General features: G+C 40.6%; 1 protein-coding gene across 4 annotated transcripts in view; it reads left to right on the top strand.

Moving 5' to 3' along the window:
• NR3C2 (nuclear receptor subfamily 3 group C member 2) overlaps positions 1–20,987 on the top strand; it is a 218,241-nt gene that overhangs the window by 165,928 nt on the left and 31,326 nt on the right. For all 4 annotated transcript variants that reach the window (XM_075751262.1, XM_075751263.1, XM_075751261.1 and 1 more), the window contains 2 exons: positions 15,313–15,651; positions 16,067–16,211. In XM_075751262.1, coding sequence (XP_075607377.1) covers positions 15,313–15,651; positions 16,067–16,211 — 484 coding nt within the window. The remainder of the gene's footprint in view (positions 1–15,312; positions 15,652–16,066; positions 16,212–20,987) is intronic.

Genomic DNA, 20,987 nt, shown 5'->3' with positions numbered 1-20,987 from the left:
CTCTTGGTTTTCTTTAAAAATTTCTATCAACTTTCTACTAACCAAGGTTTCATAAATTTGAAAGGAAAAAACCCTGTGTGTAAGACAGTAAAGCAATTTTGGGTATATGTATGGTTAACTTTTATTTTTCATTTAAAATTTAACTGCAAAGTATTTTGAAATGCCCATTAACTTTAACTGCATTTTTATTTGCATTTATTATGTAGCATTTTCTTCTAAGGGAATCTATTGAATTTTTTTTTTTTAATTTGAACGTTCAGCTGGGTTTGCGTCAGTTCTTCCAAGAGATTTTTACCAATATACAGCAGTATATTAAAGTTGTTTGTGGGTTTTGTGAAGCAAAACCTCATCTTATCAATTTTTCTTGCATGTTAGCTGGACAGCTTTGTTGTGGCACCTACCGATGTCTAGGTTATCATTAGCATTGTTTCAAAAACATTCATATTATGCTAGGTGTGACAATTTCAGAAAACATTTGTGTTAGAAATTCATCAAGTTGTGAGATTATGTTAAAATCGGTGCTTTCTCTTAGCAGAGAAGTGAAGCACTGGTTTTTCCAATTTTTATTTGCATGTACAGTGTATTGAGCCCAAGGGAGTAAACTAACTTTAAGTTGTAGCCTGCAACCATGCTACCTTGTGCTGTGATTTTGTTAGGTTTCCCAAATTGTCTCGTGGGTGTATTCATAAGAGGGATCCGCAGGGAAATTCATGTTGCTGCATGGAGCCCATGCTAGTGACTCTTCAGAAGAGGACGTCCTTCTGCCTGAGTAAGGGTCAGTTGTTCTTAAGGTGCTGCTGTTGCCACACCACTACCCCACACCTTGTGAATATGTATTTAAAAAAAAAAAAAAAAAGTCAGTCCTGCTGTTTCGCATCTTGTAGGAACCAATTTGTTCAGCAATGAACTTTTCCTACTTTTGTGTCTGTCTTCCTTCACGTTACAAGGTCTTGCCCTGCTCTTGATGTGACCTCCTTAATTTTTCAACTTGAACCATCCTGAAGAATATTGTAGATAACTATCAGAACAGTCATTTGCCACAACTATTAAGAAACTATTTGGGAATGATGATTAAAAATGCAGAATTCTGAAGAGGGCTGGTAATGTCAGAGTAATCTCTCAAGGCATTGATTAAAAAACGGTATCGAAAGTGTGTCCTTGTACTTTGCATTTTGCTGATGATTTTATTTCATATGTGAAGGCAGCTCAGGAAGACGCAGTGCAGTAGTCCGAAAGCACACAGCTCGCATCCAGCAATCCCTGATCAAAGTCCTTATCAGGTTCACGTTCTGAGTCCTCCTTTGTTTTTTCAAGTTTTGCTGGTTTCAGCTCTGACTCTGACGAGCACCCAGCCGCCACCACCAGTGTTTGTCTTTCCTCCAGGAACAGCCTTTCAGGCTTTTGGCACGAGTCCGCTGAACTCCAGACTTCCCTGTTTTATCTGCTGGACACTTAATCGTAGCACTCGTGGCATAACGCCCTCGGTTGCCAGCCTCGCAAAGGAGCTGCACCTTTCCTGGGCTCCTGCTGGGAGTAGGTGTCCCAGCCTGCCCCATGTCATGTGGTGGCACCATGCCGTTTTGTCTGATTTCAGCGGTATGCAGCGCTCACTGTGCAGGCTCAGAGGTTGCTCTTTCCCGAGTGATTTGTATTCTATACGTGGCGTCTTGCTTCGATTCAAAACACGAAGTGGAGGAGGGCCATCACAGCTGTCTGAGAGGAAGGTTTAGGTCCTCCCGGAAGAGGCACAAAAAAAATCTCCCACCGTTGTGCTGCTGTTAGGCGATATGACTGAAGCACAGCAGTGGCTCGTGCTTGGATGCCTTCTGCGAGGCATTCGCTAGCTGGCTTGCCTGGATCCCCTGTGCAGCGCCCATGAGCTTTTAAGCTTTTCTGCCTGTTGTCAGGGCTCCAGCTTTCACCTCCAGGATGCTCCCAGGGTAGATGGCGTTTGTGGCCTCTTGACTCCCGAGGACCAAGGCTAACCCCCTCTTTTTCCCCTGTGCCCTGGTACACCACTTCTCGGTCTTGTAGGGCATTTAAATTTAACAACCTTTTTTCCTGACAGTCCTGAAATGAATTGCTGTTTATCTTTGTTGCTCATACAGATGCGTAAAAGCAAGCAAACAAGCCCGTTACAGGTCTGTTCATTGCTTTGTCTCATTGTGCTGGAGCAGACCAGAGTGCTTCAGTGTTGCCGAAAGTTGTTACACGCAACTCTTGGCGATGTTTTGTTTTTTCCTGAATCACCAAATTATCGTGCTTCCTTCCATATCCTTTTCACTCTTCCTTCCCCACTGTAAAAGTGTAGTCCTTGGTATGAAAGCATGCCTGTGTCTCCTGTTCCTCTTTCCAGAGCTGCTGGTTATCACCAGAGCCCTTTTGACACCTCCCTCTGTGGTCTGTGGTGGTGCGTTTCCATTACTTCCCCATCAGCACGAGAAGCTGTAGGAGCAGGAGGAACTTGTCCTTTTGGCTTCCACTGAGCCATTGCTTTGGAGATTTTCCACCTGAAAGATGGCGTGAAGATTTAACTTGCCACGCCTGACACAACCTTGACCAAAGTATGATGGGCTCACTATGCTGAATAGTGTTTTTTTGTTAAAATCCTCGTTAGTTGCCTGCAAACTTGCTGTGGACTGATTTGGAAGACCCTTGAGTGGAGCGATGAGAATGATCAGCAGTCTCTCAAACTTGACTGATGGGGACTGATTCAATTACTTGGTATTGTTTAGTCCAAAAAAAAGGCTGGAGGGAAAGTTGAAGAGAGTGCCAACAAGTGTTGCTTTAGCAACAAGTGTTGGTAAAGAGAAAAAGGGGATGATCAGTGTTCCATGTCTGTCAAAAGCAGGACAAGAAGTAATGAGCAGCAAGGAAGATGCAAGTGAAGAAATGGAAAAGTATCTGTTACCGTAAGGCCAGGGAAGCACTCAAATAGCTGGTCTGGAGAAGAGGTGGAGTCTGTCATTGGGTGTCTTAAAGATCAGATGAGACATTTGTCAGAAGTGATGAGGGTACAGTTGGGTCTGGTCTGAGCCAGAGGATGGATCGTGCGACTGTCCCAGGTCTCTTCCAGACTATGATTAGTATTAGGTAACTGGAGTTAAGCTAGATAATTTGTGTGCAAATAAAAAAAGTGAAAATGTTATTTCCGCGTACAGAAAGACTTTTTAGACTTTGACATCACTGACCTTCATTGAATGAGCTATTCTGTGTCTCTGTCCTCTGTGTTGACAGTTTGTTTAGAAGAAGCAATGATGCTAAGACTATGCAAGTCATGTGCTCTTTCTTCTGACATTGTGTTGCTTTTTTGATTGTCTGCTACTTTGGCACTTCACAGGTTTTAAATTGACTCTAGAGCTGTGGTTTACTCCAGTACTGTCACAAGGAAAATTTATTCAATCACAGATTGTGCCTTAGCACGTGAATCTGTTGTTCTTTCCTTTGCTTCAGAATTACCTTAGTAAGTTGCATTTTGTTCCGAATCTTGTTTCCTGCTTTTTTCCTCACCAAATCCCAAGTGCATGCCTTTCCATTTTCAGTACCCGTGTTTTGCTAAAATAAGTGTCAGCAGTGGCAAGGATACCTGGCTCAAAAAGCAGACTTTGGAGTTCAAAGTTACTAGAAAGAACAATCCACAGCAGGTTATGAAGGAAATGTTGAGCCCATTTAAGCCTTAGAAATACACAACAAGCAAGAAGGTGGTGTTTAACAAAGAGGAAAGCAAGGTGAAGGCACTGGTTGGAGCATTCCTGAGCCACCCAGTACCACACATCTTCCTGCAAATTGGTGATTTGTGTGCTTTTGTGGTTTTCTGCCATCAGTTCTCCCATTTCCCCCAATGCTGTAACGTTTTTGTAATGGAAATCATCTTTGCTGCGTAATATCCCTGCAGAAGGTGCAAGAGGAGGAAGACCGTAGAACCTGAGCTCACAAGAGCAGTCCACCCTGAATGGAGAGTAGGGGGGTTTGTCAGTAGGGAGTAGAGAAGAGCAGGTGAATTTAGAAACGTGCCACGCTGTCAGTCGCAAAGAGACACTTCCTTTCATGATGCAGGTCATAAGTATGGGTAATACTGCAGAGTGCATTTTCCCTGGAAAAGTGGTTAATATCACATACAGGGTGTCTCGCTAATGTTCAGGATGATTTATTAAAGCAGGAGATTAACATAGTTATATTATTCTTTTTTTTTTTTTTTTTTTAAATGACTGATGATGAACTGGATGATGAAAAATATGGCTGAGACCACTGCAGAAGATAAACAGCCAGCTTCTATTTCACAGATAGCGTTGCTGTTCTGGGAAGCAGGGTAGATGATTTCTAGAAGATGAGGGACAGACTAGCAGCATTGAATGTATTATAAATAAGGTCATTGGAGAGAAATCTGAGTTGATAAAAACTGGAGATGTGGAAATCTTACAGGTGAGGAGACAAAGTATCTCAAAATTTTTGTTACTTGGGAAAAATACGACGTAGCCAGAAAGAGGGCAGAGGGAAGTGCAGCACTTACCAAGCTGAGTTCTTCTAATAGTAGTGCAGGAACAAAAATGAAGCAATTAAAGCATGGCATACTCTTTAGCATGGATAAGAGGTGCTGTGGTGGAGTTTGCTTATTGACGCTTTTGAAAAACTCTGAAAAGCTTGTTGAGTACCTGTGTCTCCAGCATAAATACAGAGAGGAAATTTCACATGCAGTAAATGTCTACAGGACCGTATCGGGGCAATCGAGATGGCTTAGTGTTGTAATCGGGATGAAGGGTGCATAAATCATGGAACAGTCTTAGCATTGGGTATCAACCCAAATAAAAGCAAGAGAGAAGACTTGGATGAGGAATGCCTGCAGAAGGTTGGACGGGAATGGGTGTCTTGGGAGGAAGGTTGTTGGTTGGCACAAGGAAGAAACCAGTGATCATAGCCAAGACCATTCAGTCTGATACAGTGGAAGATTTAAAAATCTGTTCTCCAAAGTTGCCCTAACTTTGTTTTTAACCAAATTATTACCATACTAGCAATTCTAGCTGCTGATGTTTCATTGCTCCAGGTGTCTTAAAGTTGTAGGTGACAAATACTGTAATTGTTGGTGACTTACTCTTTGCGTTCATTGTTGGTGTTTTACTGCTAGTCTTTAAATCTATTTGATGACTAGTCAAAACTACTGATGCATTTAGTAGACAACGCGTAGCTCAAAAAATCATTGAATTTGCCGTACATTTGAAGAATGAATAAATAATCAGTAAAATAGGAGTTTTGGGAGCATCTGAAAAGGACTGATTAAGATTAGCTTTCATCAACATTATAATTTTATTTTGTAAGCTTTTTTTAAGGCTTTGTTTATTAGATGATTTAAATATTTAGTAAATACATTTCTTTTGAAATTAATGAAGAAGCACAAGAGGGAGTTTTATATACCAAAAATGTTATCTGTGAGACTGTATTATGTCAGTTAGGGATTCTATATGAAATATATGGGGCGGGGGGGGGGGGAATTTTCATACTTTAGCCATTTCTCATTAAAAAGCTTTATCAAAAACAGCTTGATTTGATTTTAACAGGAAACCACTAATTGGCATTTGGTAAAAGTTGTTCCCACACGGGGAGGAGTACCCCTATGAAACTGTTATTTTTCAATTAATTATCACTTTGAGGATTGCTGAGAAACAAGCAAATGTGTTAGACATTTTCCCTGACAACCTAAATATTCCTGTAAAATGTACTTTGGAACTCAGCTTTCTTTTGTCACTTTTGTCCTCCATCTCTTCACGAATGCGTAGCCTGAAGCTCGGCACGGCTAAAAAAGGGATTAATTCCCTCTGTCTCTTACCCACGCCCTCCCCAGTGCCTTCCTTTCTTGATTGCTGTGGACATCACTGTCTCACTCATCAGACAAGTAGGTAACCTGAGCTTCATCATTGAGTCAGACCTCAAAATATGCAAGGTTTAATCTGGGCTTTCACCTTAGTTTTTCTGAGGCAACTGTGATGGCTTCCATGCCATCTTTGCAAGGATGTTTCTTTTATCTGTGCTACAAAGGCTATCCCTGCAAGCAGATCTCCGTGGCTATGGATCCACAGTCCTGAATCCTGCATGTAAAAGCCAGTGCACTGCAGAGGAACCGTGTCTGTTCCATGAGATGTGTGCAAGTGCTGTCATGAGGTGCCACCTCCCTGTAGGTGTTTGTATTTCACTGCTTGATATCTCTAGCCATAAGTATAATCAGAAGCAAATGCAGACTTCTCATTAAAATATGGTAAGATTTCTCATTAAGTGGGTGCATAATTACTTGAAACAGCATTCTCCAAAGGTAGCCGTGAGTGGTTTGCTGTCACAGTGGAAGGGCATCTGAAGTAGGGTCCTGTTGAGGGTCAGTTCTGGGTCTACAATTTTACTGATTACTTGCATAACAAAGTAGAGAATAAATACCTACATCTACAGATTTGGAAATTGTCCTCTGTGGCCAGAATCAGAATTAAAAAATACCTTTAGTTCTAGTGTCTGAAACCAACATGATGGCATTTTCAGTAAAGTGCAGAGGCTTATGTTGAGAAGTGCAAGATGAGAATGAATGAAATACCTGCGAGCAGCTGTTCAGAGACTGCAGTGAAGAAGCATGGTTGCATGATGATTGTATGTTAAATTTAGAGTCAGAGATGTAAAATTGCTGTAAAAATAGGCAAGTCTCGTTTGATACTGAGACGTTACTGTGTTCTTGTCAGAGCTGGCAAGTGTGTGCCTGATGATTGTGTCTGGTTTTCAGCACTGCTGGTCAGGGTGGTGGGGATGGGACAACCTTATGAAATTGTCACCTATGTTCTGTTCCTGTGCCAGTTGGTAGGATTAGCGGTACCTGTGTCCTTCCTGATGCAGTTGTCTCTCATCTCTTCTTGAAGATCTCCAGTGTGGAAGTCTCTGCTGTGTCCCTTGATAACCTATTCCAGTTTTTCACAGACCTTTACCTTTAGAAAGGTTTCCTTAACATCTAAATTGAATCTTCCTTCCTGAAATTTCATATCATGTGCCTGAAGAAAGGTATATACAGACTAGAGACCGCCCAGGGAAGAACAAGGATAATAAGAAGCTTAGAAAAAAACCATAAATCTGTAAGGAAGAGCTGAAGAAACTCCATTTATTTTGGTGTAGAAGAGAGAAGCATATTAAGGCAGCCATGATGCCAGTCTTTCAATACAAAAAATGGTGTAAAAGAGGGGACAGGAATAGTAAGTTGTTCTTTATGGCCACTGGGGGAACGATGAAGAGAAATCAACTTTACTGCAGAGAAAATGATGTGATATAGGAGATATTGGGGGAAAAGTGAATGGTTAGATGTTGGAGGAAGATGGGGGATATTACGGAATTCCCTTTATTGGAGATTAATAACATACTGGGCTGAGCAAAGTATAGTTGATCCTGCTGAAAGCAAGAGGATAAACTGCTTCACATATATTGTTTCTGTGCTTTACAATGCTGTACTGGAGCAGCATTGCGCTACATTGTATATTAGAATCTGTTTCAAGCAAAACCAAATGCAAACACTTCTGAAGTTGTCATGTAAGTAAGCAAAGTAATAAGCAGGAAATACTTACCTAGTTACAGTCAGTTTTATCAGTAGTTTAAATCCATCTAGAATAAAGAGCCAAAATATGTTTAAATGAACACAATGAAAATAGCATACAATTATGTAGATTTAAATGTGCATTTCTTTCATCTGTGCTGTACCTTCCTTTTTGGTATACTGAATGTGAACCAAGAACAAGAATTACATGTATGGATGTGCCTGGATCATTGCAGGGTCTGACTCAAGGCAAATAAAATGTGACATACATGGAGCAGACTTCATGCACATTTATTCCCGGTCTTTAAGCTGTCCAATCCTGTCAAATTAAAGTGTTACTTATTAATTAGTAAGCAGTTGTGAATGACGTTGGCAATGCCAAACAATGTCATTATTTCAGTTATGCCTACCATTTCATTTTACTGAATTTAATTGTTGGCTTTGCGCTTATTCTCCAATAAAAGCTTACTTCTGCTGGTGGAGGATAAGAAATTAGGAAATTTTCATTTCTTTGTTAATTAAACTATACTGATTCCTCAGGCTCATGGCAAGTGATACCATTTTCTATCACTTTCTATCTCCTCTGGGTCACAGCTGTTCAGAATCAGGTTTTTAAATTTATTTTGCTATGTGAAGGCAAGACCTTTATTTTCTTCCTCACCAGCTGCAGTCTTCCTTTCTTTGTATATTCAGACAAACTACTTGGTCCCTTCAGCACATCCCAAATGCACTGCAGAAATCCCCCTTGAATGGCCACAGGAGCAAAGTCCTTTTGGTAGTGTGTCTTACATGATAAAGTGATCTCGTGCTCTCCTTTTAAGTCCCTGTACTACTAGTCCCCTGCTTCAGTAATTGCTTTTCATTTGCTTCCTCTCCTTGGTCTGTCCAGTCAAACAAGTGACTTACCTGCTTGTCCGTGTGTCTCCCTGGCCATTCCTCTTACACATGGGACAACGCATGGGGTCACGTTTAGAGGTTCTTTGTCTATGGCAGCTCTACCTGAAAAGCAGTGGTTTGCTTCCCAAAGTGGGTAGTTGGTTAATGGAAGCTTTAGGGTCCTGTCTTGGTTGTTCCCTTGTTTCCTGAAGAGTAAAGGGTACACGCCTGAATGTGCTTTGTAGGGTGAATGGGACGACGCTGTAAGATCTGGTTTGCGTTACTGCTTTTCCCTTTATTCCATGCATTTGCGTGCGCGCGCGTGTGTGTGTGTATATATATATAAAATGACTGTATTATTATCTAGAAATTTCTCAGCAAAATCTCATACCCGTTGTGCTAGACACTTATGTGAAAAAATGTCTGTACTAAGATAGCTCAAAATTTTCATATATGTCAAGATACAACAGATTTGGGGGAAGGGAACCACTATTTGTGGTAGCAGTAAAATAGCTAATGAGAACAGATGTCAGCTCACTGAAGTAAGTGAGGCAAAGGCACTAGGCAAACATGATGAAAAGATTCAGAGAAGGAAAAAGTGGCATTTTGATGGAGCATTTATCTATACAAAGGTGGAAGCAAGTGACAAAGTGTGTATGCTTCGTGAGGGCTCAGAGGAGAGTCTACCCAAAGGCTGTTATGGCTGCCTCAAGGGGAGAATGGGCAGCTTGGTCCTTTGGTGACTCTGGTGCAGCAGGGTGTTGGGGGTTGCTTTTGGAGACCAGAGGCAGGCGGCGGTGGAGGGGTGTGCGGGAAAGCCCACAAGCATTTGGCATGGGTTGAAATGGAGAAAGCTGACAGCTGTTGAGGTTGGGAAGGAGATGGTGGTGGTAGCTCAGGTGCAGAGCTCAAGCAGTGAGGCCGGGACCTGGATGGAGGAGCTTGAGTATTTGAAATGCAGGTGTACACTGGCATGGCAGACAGGGGTGGCACAGTTAAACGTGGTCAGAATATGTTTGTTTTGCAGCATATTGTCTACCCTCAAACTGCCTAGATCACTGGTACTACTGTACCTAGTTGAAATAATCCCCAATTATACCTTGTTTGAAGTGCATATCGTGATTTTTTTCCCTTGTCTTTTACATGTATTTACTCAAATTGCTGCTTTCTCCTCGTTTACCTCTGCTCAACCTCCATCGCTTTCTATGTTATGTTCTGTGTCCATTTTGGTTTCCCCTTTCCTTCCACTGATGTTTTCTGCTTTACAGTAAAGGTAGCGTATGTTCTTACAATGTGCTTTTAAATATGTTCTGCAACATGGATAGAATAAAGATCTGTTGGGTCAAGATCATTTTGGTCCTGGCTCTGGCAGAGCTTTACATATGTGACAAATAAAGCTCTTAGTCATCTATCAATGTCTTTAGCTATGCAAAAAATAATTGGGTTTTGATAAGCACCAAGGCAAGCTCTGAATATCATCTTTTTTAAAAAAATAATCTGATTCCAGGGGATTATCATCGCAACTCTTGTAATTCACTCTATGTAGAACTATGGATAATTTTCTAAACTTCAGATTTTGCTTTAGAGCACTGGATGCCAGCATGAATTTGCAGAGCATTTTAGATTGTTCATTTACTAAATTTGAACACTGATTTAATTCTGCAAACAAGATATTACTCTGTTATAAAACTGCTGAGTTAAATCATAATATTTATGGGTTCTTTTATCTACTATTGACAGCATTTTATTCTTTGGCATTTCTGGATCCCATTTTTTAACAATAATGCTAATGAAAATTATTGAGTCTATGAAAAACAGTTATTAGACGTGCGGCTCTGTGGAGTCCATAACTTGTGTATATTCCCTAGGGACAAAGGGAGCATAGATTAGCTCCCTCTAGACTCAACTTGTATACCATGTCTAAGTTTACTATGGTATTTTTAAAAAGAGTGTATAGTAGCTTACCTGTCTTGTAACTACCCTAAAACCTCAAACTTAACCTTTGAAAATCAGGAATGCCATAGATTTGTAGCGGATATTCGTATTAATGTCTATTCAGAAGACAATTTACAATAGGGTCACATCCAGTTGATGTCCTGTTATTTGACCGAGAGTAGCATTCACTGTTGCAGGTGATCAGAAGCCTATTCAGCGTTTTACAGATGGCACGAAAACTCCCAGTCCTGAAATAGCTGGCCTCCCTGTTTCGGCTTTGTGACAGGAGTCTTACAGATGAAGGGTCAATACTAAGGAACCAGTTGTCTAAATCTGAATTCACCCCAGTCTCCTGCGAGTAGCTATTTTCAAACGATTAAGTCCCATCTTTTTGCTAGACTATAAGGCTGAGCCTGTAATAAGGGGAGAAAGATACTAATTTGACTTTCAGTCTTAACAGTGCTCAAGACTGTGTTAAATGGATTTTAATACAGCATCTCAGCCTTCTTCAGTGCCTCTGCAGCAGTACCATCGTCCCTTCCTAGGCAGGTGGGACTGGCACTGGGGGTGACAGATCAGCAAGCTGGCGTTCGCAGCCTGATCTTGTTGAGGTCTTCCAAGCACATGTGGTTTTGAAGAATTTGCAGGCTTTTCTTTGAACATCACGGACACAGGCCTGCTCATATTAAATCCAGGTAAAACTTTGCCTGTTGCTTCCAGAGGAACAGGGACTGCTATTTGTGGTCAGACTTGTAGCTTATTTATTCCTCTGTTATACTGTAAGTTATTGTTAGAGATACAGAGGAGGTCTGTTGGACATGCCTTTTTAAAGTCCAGCTTTATGTGACTTTTTAGATGCTTCACCTTATTTTTCATTATTTTTATTGCAATGTACAAGACCTTCTAAAATACTTATTCAACAGAAGTCATGTCAGATATTTGAGGTATTAACCTCAGGTATATCTGCAATATGTCTTTCACTATTGTTTGTTTTTCTTCAACTGTTACTCTCTCTCAGATGATTTAAAAATACAAGGATTATAATACAATATCCTGGCTGAATTAACGCTGAACAGGAGGGGCAAGAAGTCCTACAAGTAGAGATAATATGCAGTCATTGGCTGTGCAGCCATTTGGATGAAAGTCTTGTCCTAACCCCAAACAGGCTTCAGACTTGAGCTTTGCCGCATGAAGAGCCCCGTGCGTGCCCCATCCCCTGGTCTGCGTGGAGAGCCTGTGACTTGTTGAACATTTCCACACGGCAGTCCTGATGAGCCTGGCTTTTACCCACCAATTCAGAGGTGGCTTTGTCGCTTTTATGGTTGATATTGCAGTTAGAGAGCAAACGTGAAAAACAGCTTCAAAAGACTGGCTCGGAGTATGTACTGCTCAGAGTTTGTATTTAATCTTTAGTTGTTGGTTTCTGTGGGAGTTACCAAACCAGTTGAGCTACAGCACTGGCATGAAGCCAAATGAAAAATACAGTTTTCTTCACTGTAAACATGACTGTCAAGCAGTAATGTTTTTCTCAGCTTCATTTTAAAGGCATTATAATGGAAGAAAATGAAACTAAAACACATTTTTATGCCAGTATTATACATGGAAGAATGCTATTTCTTTTTTCTTCTAATGAAAAACGCTTAAAGAGTAGAACATACAAAACTGTCTTAATAAATATGTAATCAATTATCTGTGTTGCTAGATACTTGATGGAGTTGGTAAACCAATACATTTGTCATTCTAGTGTAGTTATGGTGAGAACGCATTTTTTTTGCCTCTGCAAACATGAAAAATATGTAAAGTCCTTTATTTTTAGTCCTGTTTTGATAACAGAAAAAAAAAATAGTGCCTGATAAAACTTAATGAATAATAACAGCAAACACTAATCTCTATCCACTCCTTTAGGTTTATTTTCAAACTCTTTTTTTCAGTGGCCAATAGCTCTGTTAACTCATCATCAGGTATTCTGCTGAACTTGGCCATCCTTGCTTTGCTTTTGGGATTTGTTTTGTTGAAAAATGTGTAAGTTCAGCTTTGTCTTTCTAAGATAAATGCAAACTATATTTAATGCTCACAGTGATTTCACCAGGATGTCGTCATATAGGTGCGACTGCACCAAATGGGGAACAACAGCATTTTCACTTACTTTTCAGGATTAAATTTATCAGAGTGGACTGCTTTGCCTCTAACTCTCTCCGTTTTATTTTGCAGAGTGAGGAAAAAGCTTGTTTAACAAAATGTCTGATCAGCTGCTGCTTTGTAAAATGGCTTTTTTGGGTACTAGGAACGGAAATTGCATCTTGAAGAATGGATGTCAGCATCCATGTAACTTGATGCACTGGAGGATGAAAAATCCTTCAGTTGTGCTTCATTGTTTGAATGAGCTTTTTTGAGAGTTTTTTATTAGAAAAGTAAGAAAAAGGATTGGAAAGGACTTTTATAAGGGTCATCTCGTCTGTCCTGTCTCTTGAGACAGAATCAGCTGCAGTGAAGCCTTTTCTGACAGATACTTCTCTCGCCTCTTCCTTATAGCCTCAAATGACAGTGATTCCCCTGTTTCCCTATGTTACCTGTGCTAATGCTTCCGGTAATTAGGAAGTTTTTATTGAGTATATGGGGACAGTTGAACAACAACAGCATTTTAAACTAAATTTTATTAGGACTGGCACATTTTTATTTGCATATCTAATCCTTTTATTAAAAAATTCCACCCGCCACACTTGGTCTGGATGTTTGGAGGCATAGAGAAATTAAGAAATTTTTGAAAGCAGACAACGTGGTCCAGGTGAATTAATGAAACGGTGTCCAGCTCTCTGAACGAGAAGTGATGAAAGTTACCCAAAGATCTCTGAAGTTCTCGTTTGATCTCCTGAGCAACATTGATGCTGAAATCAGCCAGGAAAAGATCTTTCTTTCATTGTGTGATGGAAATGACACCAAACTGATGTTCAGATTTTGCACTTACTGCTCAGTGTAGTACGTGCTGATGAATGAATTGTATTCAGGTTTTGAAGATTACAGTGAAGGAGTGAATGTTTGACTGGCCACCTTCAAGATCGTGTGTATGAGTGGTAATTTTGCTGTTTTCCATAGTAATGTCCCATGTTTACCCTAACAAATAAGCTTTTCTTTTGGATCATGGGATGAGGCAGCTCCTCCGAGTTCAAGGTACTGTCCCAGCAAGGAAGTGTTGAAAACAACAGGCTATTGTTGCACTTGAGCGTGCGTCTGTATCCTGCCTCGCAGGCGCTATGAGCTCAGTCGCAGCTACTGGCTCTGGGCAGGCAGCCCCAATTTCAAGGAAACAGTAGAACACTAATGGCTGCTGTCGCCAGCAATGGTCAGAAGGCAACAGCAGCTCTGCTGTTGAGGAGGGTTTTCTTAACACATGGGGTTGAAGGAGTTTGTAGAAGAGTAATGAGGTAGTTCTGTGCATCTTTGTGGGGAGTTTTCTGCACTGTAATAAGAGAAGTGGGAAGAAGCACATAGAGCAAGCTTTGAAAACTTCCCAGGAGGCAGTGGCATGGCATGCTGAGCTGGAGTGGAAGTGAACGTTTTGATAATGGAGAAGAGAGGAGGGGTGAGATGGAGGTTGGCCAGAAAGGATCCTGAAACTGCAGAAAAGGTGCTATATTTAAAGAAAGATAAGGAGGGAAATTGATGGTGGGGGAAAAAACTCAAGGAGATAGACTTGGGACAGGGCATGGACTAAGAAGGGTGTTTGCAGTAATATTCTAAGTCGGAGTGAGGTAGACTTGTATTTACTGATGCCAGTAAAAGGGATGTTGCAATAATCAAGAGACGGGAAGATAAAAGTCCAGACAAGGGTTTTAGCTGTGTCCAGATAGATAAGAAAGACTATCTTTGAGAGAAGTTACTCTGAAAGAGCTGTGGATGTTTAAATTTAGTTCATTAATTGTTGATTTTAAAGATTATGTTAGTTACATTTTCCTATCGTGCGAAGAGGGGTAAAGGGCTTTTGGGTTGCTTTTGTGTGTGTTTTTTCTTAACTTAATTGTCTTGCTTTTTGTTTCCTGTTCTTTCCTCACACTACGAGATCATTTTCCTGGGGCGGGAGCAGGGCTTTCTGCCTGCTTACGTATCTGTGCTTTGCATGGCAAAGTTGGGAAGGGAATCCACAGAGAATGGCAGGCATCTCTGCAAAGAGTGGAAGCACGCTAGTATTGCTGTCTTCTAATAATATTTAGTAAAGAAAAGTAGGGAGGGTAGCATTAAAGAAAAAAAAGGGAAAAAAAAAGGGGGGGGGAAGGCAAATCATTAGAAAAATGTTGCTAGTGAGAGAGGTGTTACATGAGGCTCAGTGTTTTTTCTTTAACTAGATAAATATTTTTAGCATTATTTCAGAACTACTTAAGAGAGAAGGGTACAAAGCTCTTGGGGAACTATCAAAGCAGCAAAAGCAGAGGGATTTGACTAGCTTAGACTGTTCAAAATAGATTGACTGCATTTCAAGTTGAGGTGTGGCCAGGGTGGACACTAGGACTCAAAAGCTTAGGAGGGTTCTGGGTCTGCTAATTTCAGGCATTGCCAGGGAGGGGTTTTTTTGATGACCAAATGCAATGGAGAACATGAATTGGAGACTTGTAGGTGATAAGTGATTCATTTAAGCTACAAAACAAATGAAGTTCTGAAGTGTTTAATTGGCACCGACCACAGTAACTGAGATGTTTTACCCGTGTCTTTATGGAGACAGATGCTAGACATTTTGTCACTTACAAAAACATCAAGTAAAGCAATGAAAATGAGCTTAATATCTGTCTTTCGGTCCTTTTTCCAGTGTAGTGATGCTGCAAGCAGCAAGGTAATTCTAAGGTCCTGCACCTGTCTCACTTGAGAATTTTGAGATGATACTTCTGCTTCCATGTTCTATAAAGCCAGGGTTATGCTGGCTTTCTGTACTGACTTGGTTCTCATGCTGCTCATCTTCACAGCCCGGAAGTCCAAAAAGTTGGGGAAATTGAAAGGGATGCACGAGGAGCAGCCACAGCAGCGGCAGCAGCCACCGCCCCAGAGCCCCGAGGAAGGGACGACGTACATCGCGCCCGTGACTGAGCCCTCCGTAAACACAGCACTTGTCCCCCACATGTCCACTATCTCACCAGCACTTACTCCCTCTCCTGTTAAGATCCTTGAAAGCATTGAACCGGAGATTGTGTATGCGGGATACGACAGTTCGAAGCCAGACACAGCAGAGTACCTGCTTTCCACCTTAAACCGTCTGGCTGGCAAGCAGATGATTCAGGTGGTAAAGTGGGCAAAGATACTTCCAGGTAGGACCACGAGGCATTTGGTGAAATTTCTCTTCACTGTTTTCTTTTGGCTTAATGAACTATTTGCTTGACAAATTGCATCTTTAATCTGTGGGCTGTGTTGAAAACCCTCATGGGGGGTGTGAGATGAACATCTGAGAAAAGATTAGTTTTTTGATTTATGTAACGTTTGTTTCATATGTCTGTGATCGATATTTAAAAGCCTTCATTTTGAATAATAGCCTCTTAAGAAGAAAACATGTTTTGTCACTGGAATGAAAAATTACAGTTTTGTTTTTTCAGAAGTACTCTTTGTGGGAGTGTTGCTCTTGTTTGTTAATACTAGAAAAGTAATGAGTGATGTATTCAGTGCTGGTTTGGCCAACCCTTGTAGAGCGCAATGTAGTTCATGGGTATTTTCTGGTTTGATCTCTAGGATTTAGAAACTTGCCTCTTGAGGACCAAATTACTTTAATTCAGTATTCATGGATGTGTCTGTCATCATTTGCCTTGAGTTGGAGATCATACAAACATACAAACAGCCAGTTCCTCTATTTTGCTCCAGACCTGATCTTCGATGAGTAAGTATTCCTTAATGGTCCTTTTCAGTGCAGGCTGGAAGGATTACTCTGGCTTTATTTGCTTACCTGCATACCTGCAGTCTAAGAAAATTTCAGCTAATTCCAACTTAAAAAGTAGCTTAATTATTTATTTTTTTTTTTCAATGACTGAGTTTTCAGTTGGCAAAGCTTTGATACTCCCATCCACATCTCCTTATGTATGTGGATGTGTTCTCAAACTAGGACCATCCTGCTGGCTTGAAATATGATTGATACATGACCAAGATTTATAGAAAAGAATATTTTTTGGTATCTACTCAAACTTGGAAAAATATCTAACTTCTAGGAAATGCGAATGTTTAAATTGCCATTTTTTTTCAGAGCAGTCATATAATGGTGCTTTTGTTAACAATATACAGCTGTTCAATGTGTTTTCTTGACAGTCTTAATTACCCTTCTTTGCAACCATGAAAGAAGCCAAAATGTTTTTTCAGTAACGAAACGTAACTTCTTTTATGATGCATTCAAACAAAAAGAAGGATCAACCAAGGAACCATTCCTTCTGAGTATGTGTGTTCCTTCCTATTTTGTGTTTTAGTGCTTTGCTTTTGATGAATATAATTTAATTTCTGTTCCATTCACTGAGTGTTTATTCCAAGACAGTAAAGTCAAAATTTAAGCAAATACACAGGCAGTCTAACTGGGGTCATGTCATATGCTTATCCCAGAATGTTTGGGGGTTTTCTCCTAGAGATATGAATGAGACATAATCAATAGGATATGGGTATTCTCAAAGAAGAAAAAAACAAAAACAAAAACAGAAAACCCACCCAGGAAAAGAATGAACAAAAAATAACTTGCTGCTTAATCTCCCGAAGCATTCTGAAATGTTTTTCTTAGAGAAGATGCTTTGTCGCTGTCCATCTTAATAGTCTTTCTTTGATTTAGGAATTCCTAACTAATTAATGCATATGAGATTGGTCCCAAAGCAGTGAGCAATATCAAAGGAGGATCGTTCTTTTTTTTCAAAGAGGAGGAACTGGTGTTTCACTGCATGTGGTTGAAAATGTGGTGTCAGCCATTTTCCTTGTTGAAAGCGCCTCCACTGTGACTTGGACATTAGAGAATCACCACAGAAAAAGTATCTGTAGCTAAAGCTAAGTGAAAATGTGAACTTTGAAGAGTTTAGTTCTCCTGGGGAAATATAGACTAAAAGTTCAAACACAGAAGCAGCTTTCCCTTAGCTGAAGAAAGTCAGTTGGGGGGTCAAAATTTATTGGACAGCGAAATCAATCCTGCTTGCAAATAAAAGTGTATGTGCATTGCTAGCTTTCTTGATACCGTAGCTAGAAGTAGCTTCCAGAAGTTGAGATCAATTGCGAATTTTATGCTGCAAGCCTTGAAGGTAGGTGCCCGCAGAATTATACTGAGGTTGAGGTTGGGATCCAGTTGGAAAAAGGAGTGCAATGTCATGGAGTGCAAAATAAAAACGGGTATGTATGTAAGATAGTGGTCTGGTCACTTACATGTTTAACAGTGTACTCATTGCGTAGCTATCAAAGGTAGCAGAATATAGATCTTTCTAAAGAGAAGAAAAATAAGTTACCAGGAGCTGTGTTAAACTGTGAGATGTGGGACAGGGACTTTTGAAGTAGCTAATCAGAGCAAGAAATTTCCTTGGAGGTAAAAGGGTAGGAGTTCAGGTTTTACTCCAGAACAGTAATGGACGTATCTCTGGAATGAGAGGGTTTTTCTCACTTTGCTCATATTTCATACTCGATGGAATCGTGGGAGACGTTTGTTCCAAGTTTCTCACATTGCCACTCAAGGTGGTAGTTGCGAGACTGCATTTGGAGTCTGAGTTTTGGGCTCCCCAGCACAGGAAAGTTGTTTGGAAACTGCAGAGCGCCCCACAAAAGTTGGCCAAAGTGTTCACAGGCTGGTTGAGAGAGCAAGGAAGATGGGCTCCTGCAGCCATGTGCTGGCTGCGGTGGGGATTTAATTGCAGCCCTCAGCTTCCTCATGAGTTGCTGTAGAAAAAACGGAGTCAGACCCTTCGTGGAGGCGCCCAGTGGAAAGAGGAGAGGCTGTGATCACAAATCTAGGACAACAAACTGCCTCCTGGGCAACAGGAGGAGAAATTTCATAATGATACAGTGAAATAGCAGGGCAGGTGCCCAGAAAGACCCTGGAGTCTCTGTCTTTGAGGATGTCCAAACCTTGACTGGGCAAAGCCCCAAGCAGCCTGCTCCAACTTTGCCATTTACACTGCTGCGAGCAGGGGGTTGGACTTGAGACCTCTAGAGGTTCCTCCCAAGCTAAATTATTTTGTGATTCCAAGTTCAAGAGATGCAATGCTTTTCCCAATTTTGACATAAGGTCAGGTGTGCATTACTGGAATTGTGCAAGTCAGCCAGTACAGTTCAGTGTAGAAGGCATTCAGATAAACACAAAACATAATATTCCTCTTTGTGAAAATATACTGCTTTGAAGCTTTGATCTGGAATTGCTGAAGGCTGGTCTTAGCTTTTGAGTACCGTGAACTTGGAAATGTGGTGTGTAGTTATAAACATGGGCTTTCATTTCTGTGCCATGAGGTTTATCAAACCTCCCTGTAGTTCACGCGGTGCAACTTTTTGAGTGTTTTACTGTCCTTAGCATTTTAGGACATGTATTAGTTGATGCAGAGTGGAAGAGAGAGCCTTTAAAATGACATTTCCTTCTTCTGGCTTGAGAGAGTTATGTTCCTGTTATCACCTGGCCAAGATTTTCTTGGTATTTCTTCATATTGTGTTTGGAGAGGTCATTTCCTGTCTCTATGCAAGAGGTAATTAGGAAGGTCCCTGGCCAGTGGCATGACCTCGGTGCCCCAGAGGGTTCAGCGTTTTCTTCAATGAACAGTTAAAAACCAGTGAAAGTAGAGGTTGGCATTAGCAGAATTAATGTTGCTTTGTTTTACATTAAATGAATTTTCCGTTTACTCTTAACTACTGTGAATAAAAGGAAGTCATAATGTTTCTGGAAGGCCATGATCTGTGACCTTGTTTTCTTTCTTATTCTGAAGGCCTGTAAACAAGATGAATAACAAATGAGGATGTCTGTTGTTAATAGCTGTTAAATGTACCTTTGATTGTATAAATACAGTGCAAAATGCCTCCCTACTAATACATGGTTTGATTTTCTGGTAGGCTTCTGGAAGGCTGGAAACGTTTGTCTGCTTTTATTTAGTCATGTTACATATCTAATTAAGTGTACTGTTTGTCTTTATGGATCATGTGTATATTGCATTGCTTTAATTGGGCTTTAGTAAACGCGAAGATGAGGGATAAGAAAATGGCCACTCGGCCTGTTACAGAAATGCCTAAAAACAACCTGAAAAGAGGCATAAAATACACCAGTGAAGGGTATGTGTGTAAGTTACAGTATGTCGGGCTTTTTTAATCCTTTTTTTTTTTTTTGTAGCATAGTAGTTGCAATCAAAACTAATATTATATATATATGTAGCTTTAGTTTTAATCCACAGTAAATCTTTAAAATACAGTCATATATGTGACACTGACCCCGCATAATTCCTATTGCAGGTAAACACTCTTAAAGGATGACTGTTGCGTATGTAACAACACTCAAAAGATGTTGCAATAATGTTGTTATGGCTGCAAGCTCAAATCTGAGAAGTTGCAAAATTCCAAAATTAAGGTGGTCTGTGAAATAGTAGTTTGAGCCCTTTGGGTACGTGCTTTGAAGTCTGTATCCATAACCAAACCTTTAAGATATGTTATCCCATAATATGTTTCCTGTATGACTCCTTTTTATATTGATCAGGTTGGATGAGTTGCAGGGATGATACAGGATTACGTAGTGAGAGACTGTTGGGTTTTTACTTCATTTGTTGCCAGCAAAGTCTTACCTTGAATGGATCTAGGGATTTGGGAGAACAGAGAGATATTAACGAGGAAGATTTTCTTAAGACATGGCAAAAGACTATCCCTGATTCAAGACCTAATCTCTGAGACGTTTCAAGTTCCTAATGCAAAGTAACAGAAATCCTACAGAAAAAAATGGCTGTTGTTTAACTCGAGGGTGGGAGAAATTTCTCTTAAGACTTAACCAGAGATTTAGCTGAAATTTTCTCATCTAATTCAACCTGAGGCAGGCATATGCATGGACAATTTAAGTCCAGAGCATTAAATTGGTAAAATTATACACAATTGAAAGCAGGAAGCTGAGTGGAGCTGCTTGGAATGGGAGCAAGAACAAAGCAAGGGACATAGCAAAATACAATGTTTTTTAGCGCTAGCTTATTTTCAGGGATTCTGTCTGAAGCTATGCAAAATGAACTGTTTGCTACAGGCAACAGCCTAAAATACGATTTTTAAGATGTGGTCCTGGAAGGGTAGGGAAATTAGTTTCAAATTCCCTTGGCCTCTCCCTTACTGGGTGAATTAATCATTGAACCAATAGCTGAAATGGCTTTTTCTCTGGCTGTGTCCTTTTGAAGGAAAAGTCCCCAACATTTTTGAGAAGACCTGGCAGGACAGTTTAGGTCCTAGAAGAAATCTGATGATCCAAGTCTTTCACTAGTAGGAGTTCATGTGTTTGCAGGGCAGAAGTCAGATGCCTAAGCCCCAGAGGAAAGCAAGAGGTGCTCCTTGCCCACATTTCTGTGACAGGCTCGGGCAGTTGCTGTCCTTCTGGCTAGTGATGGCAACTTCCCAGGTATCTGCTTCCACCCATATATTAAGTCAGGGCATCGGCTGACAACCTTTCAGAGGCTCAGGAAGGGATAAAAAGTATTTA

This window comes from Balearica regulorum, chromosome 4, assembly GCF_011004875.1.
Source record: "Balearica regulorum gibbericeps isolate bBalReg1 chromosome 4, bBalReg1.pri, whole genome shotgun sequence".
NCBI lineage: Eukaryota > Metazoa > Chordata > Aves > Gruiformes > Gruidae > Balearica > Balearica regulorum.
Note: the sequence above shows the minus strand (reverse complement) of the source record. Positions and strands in the feature narration are given on the sequence as shown.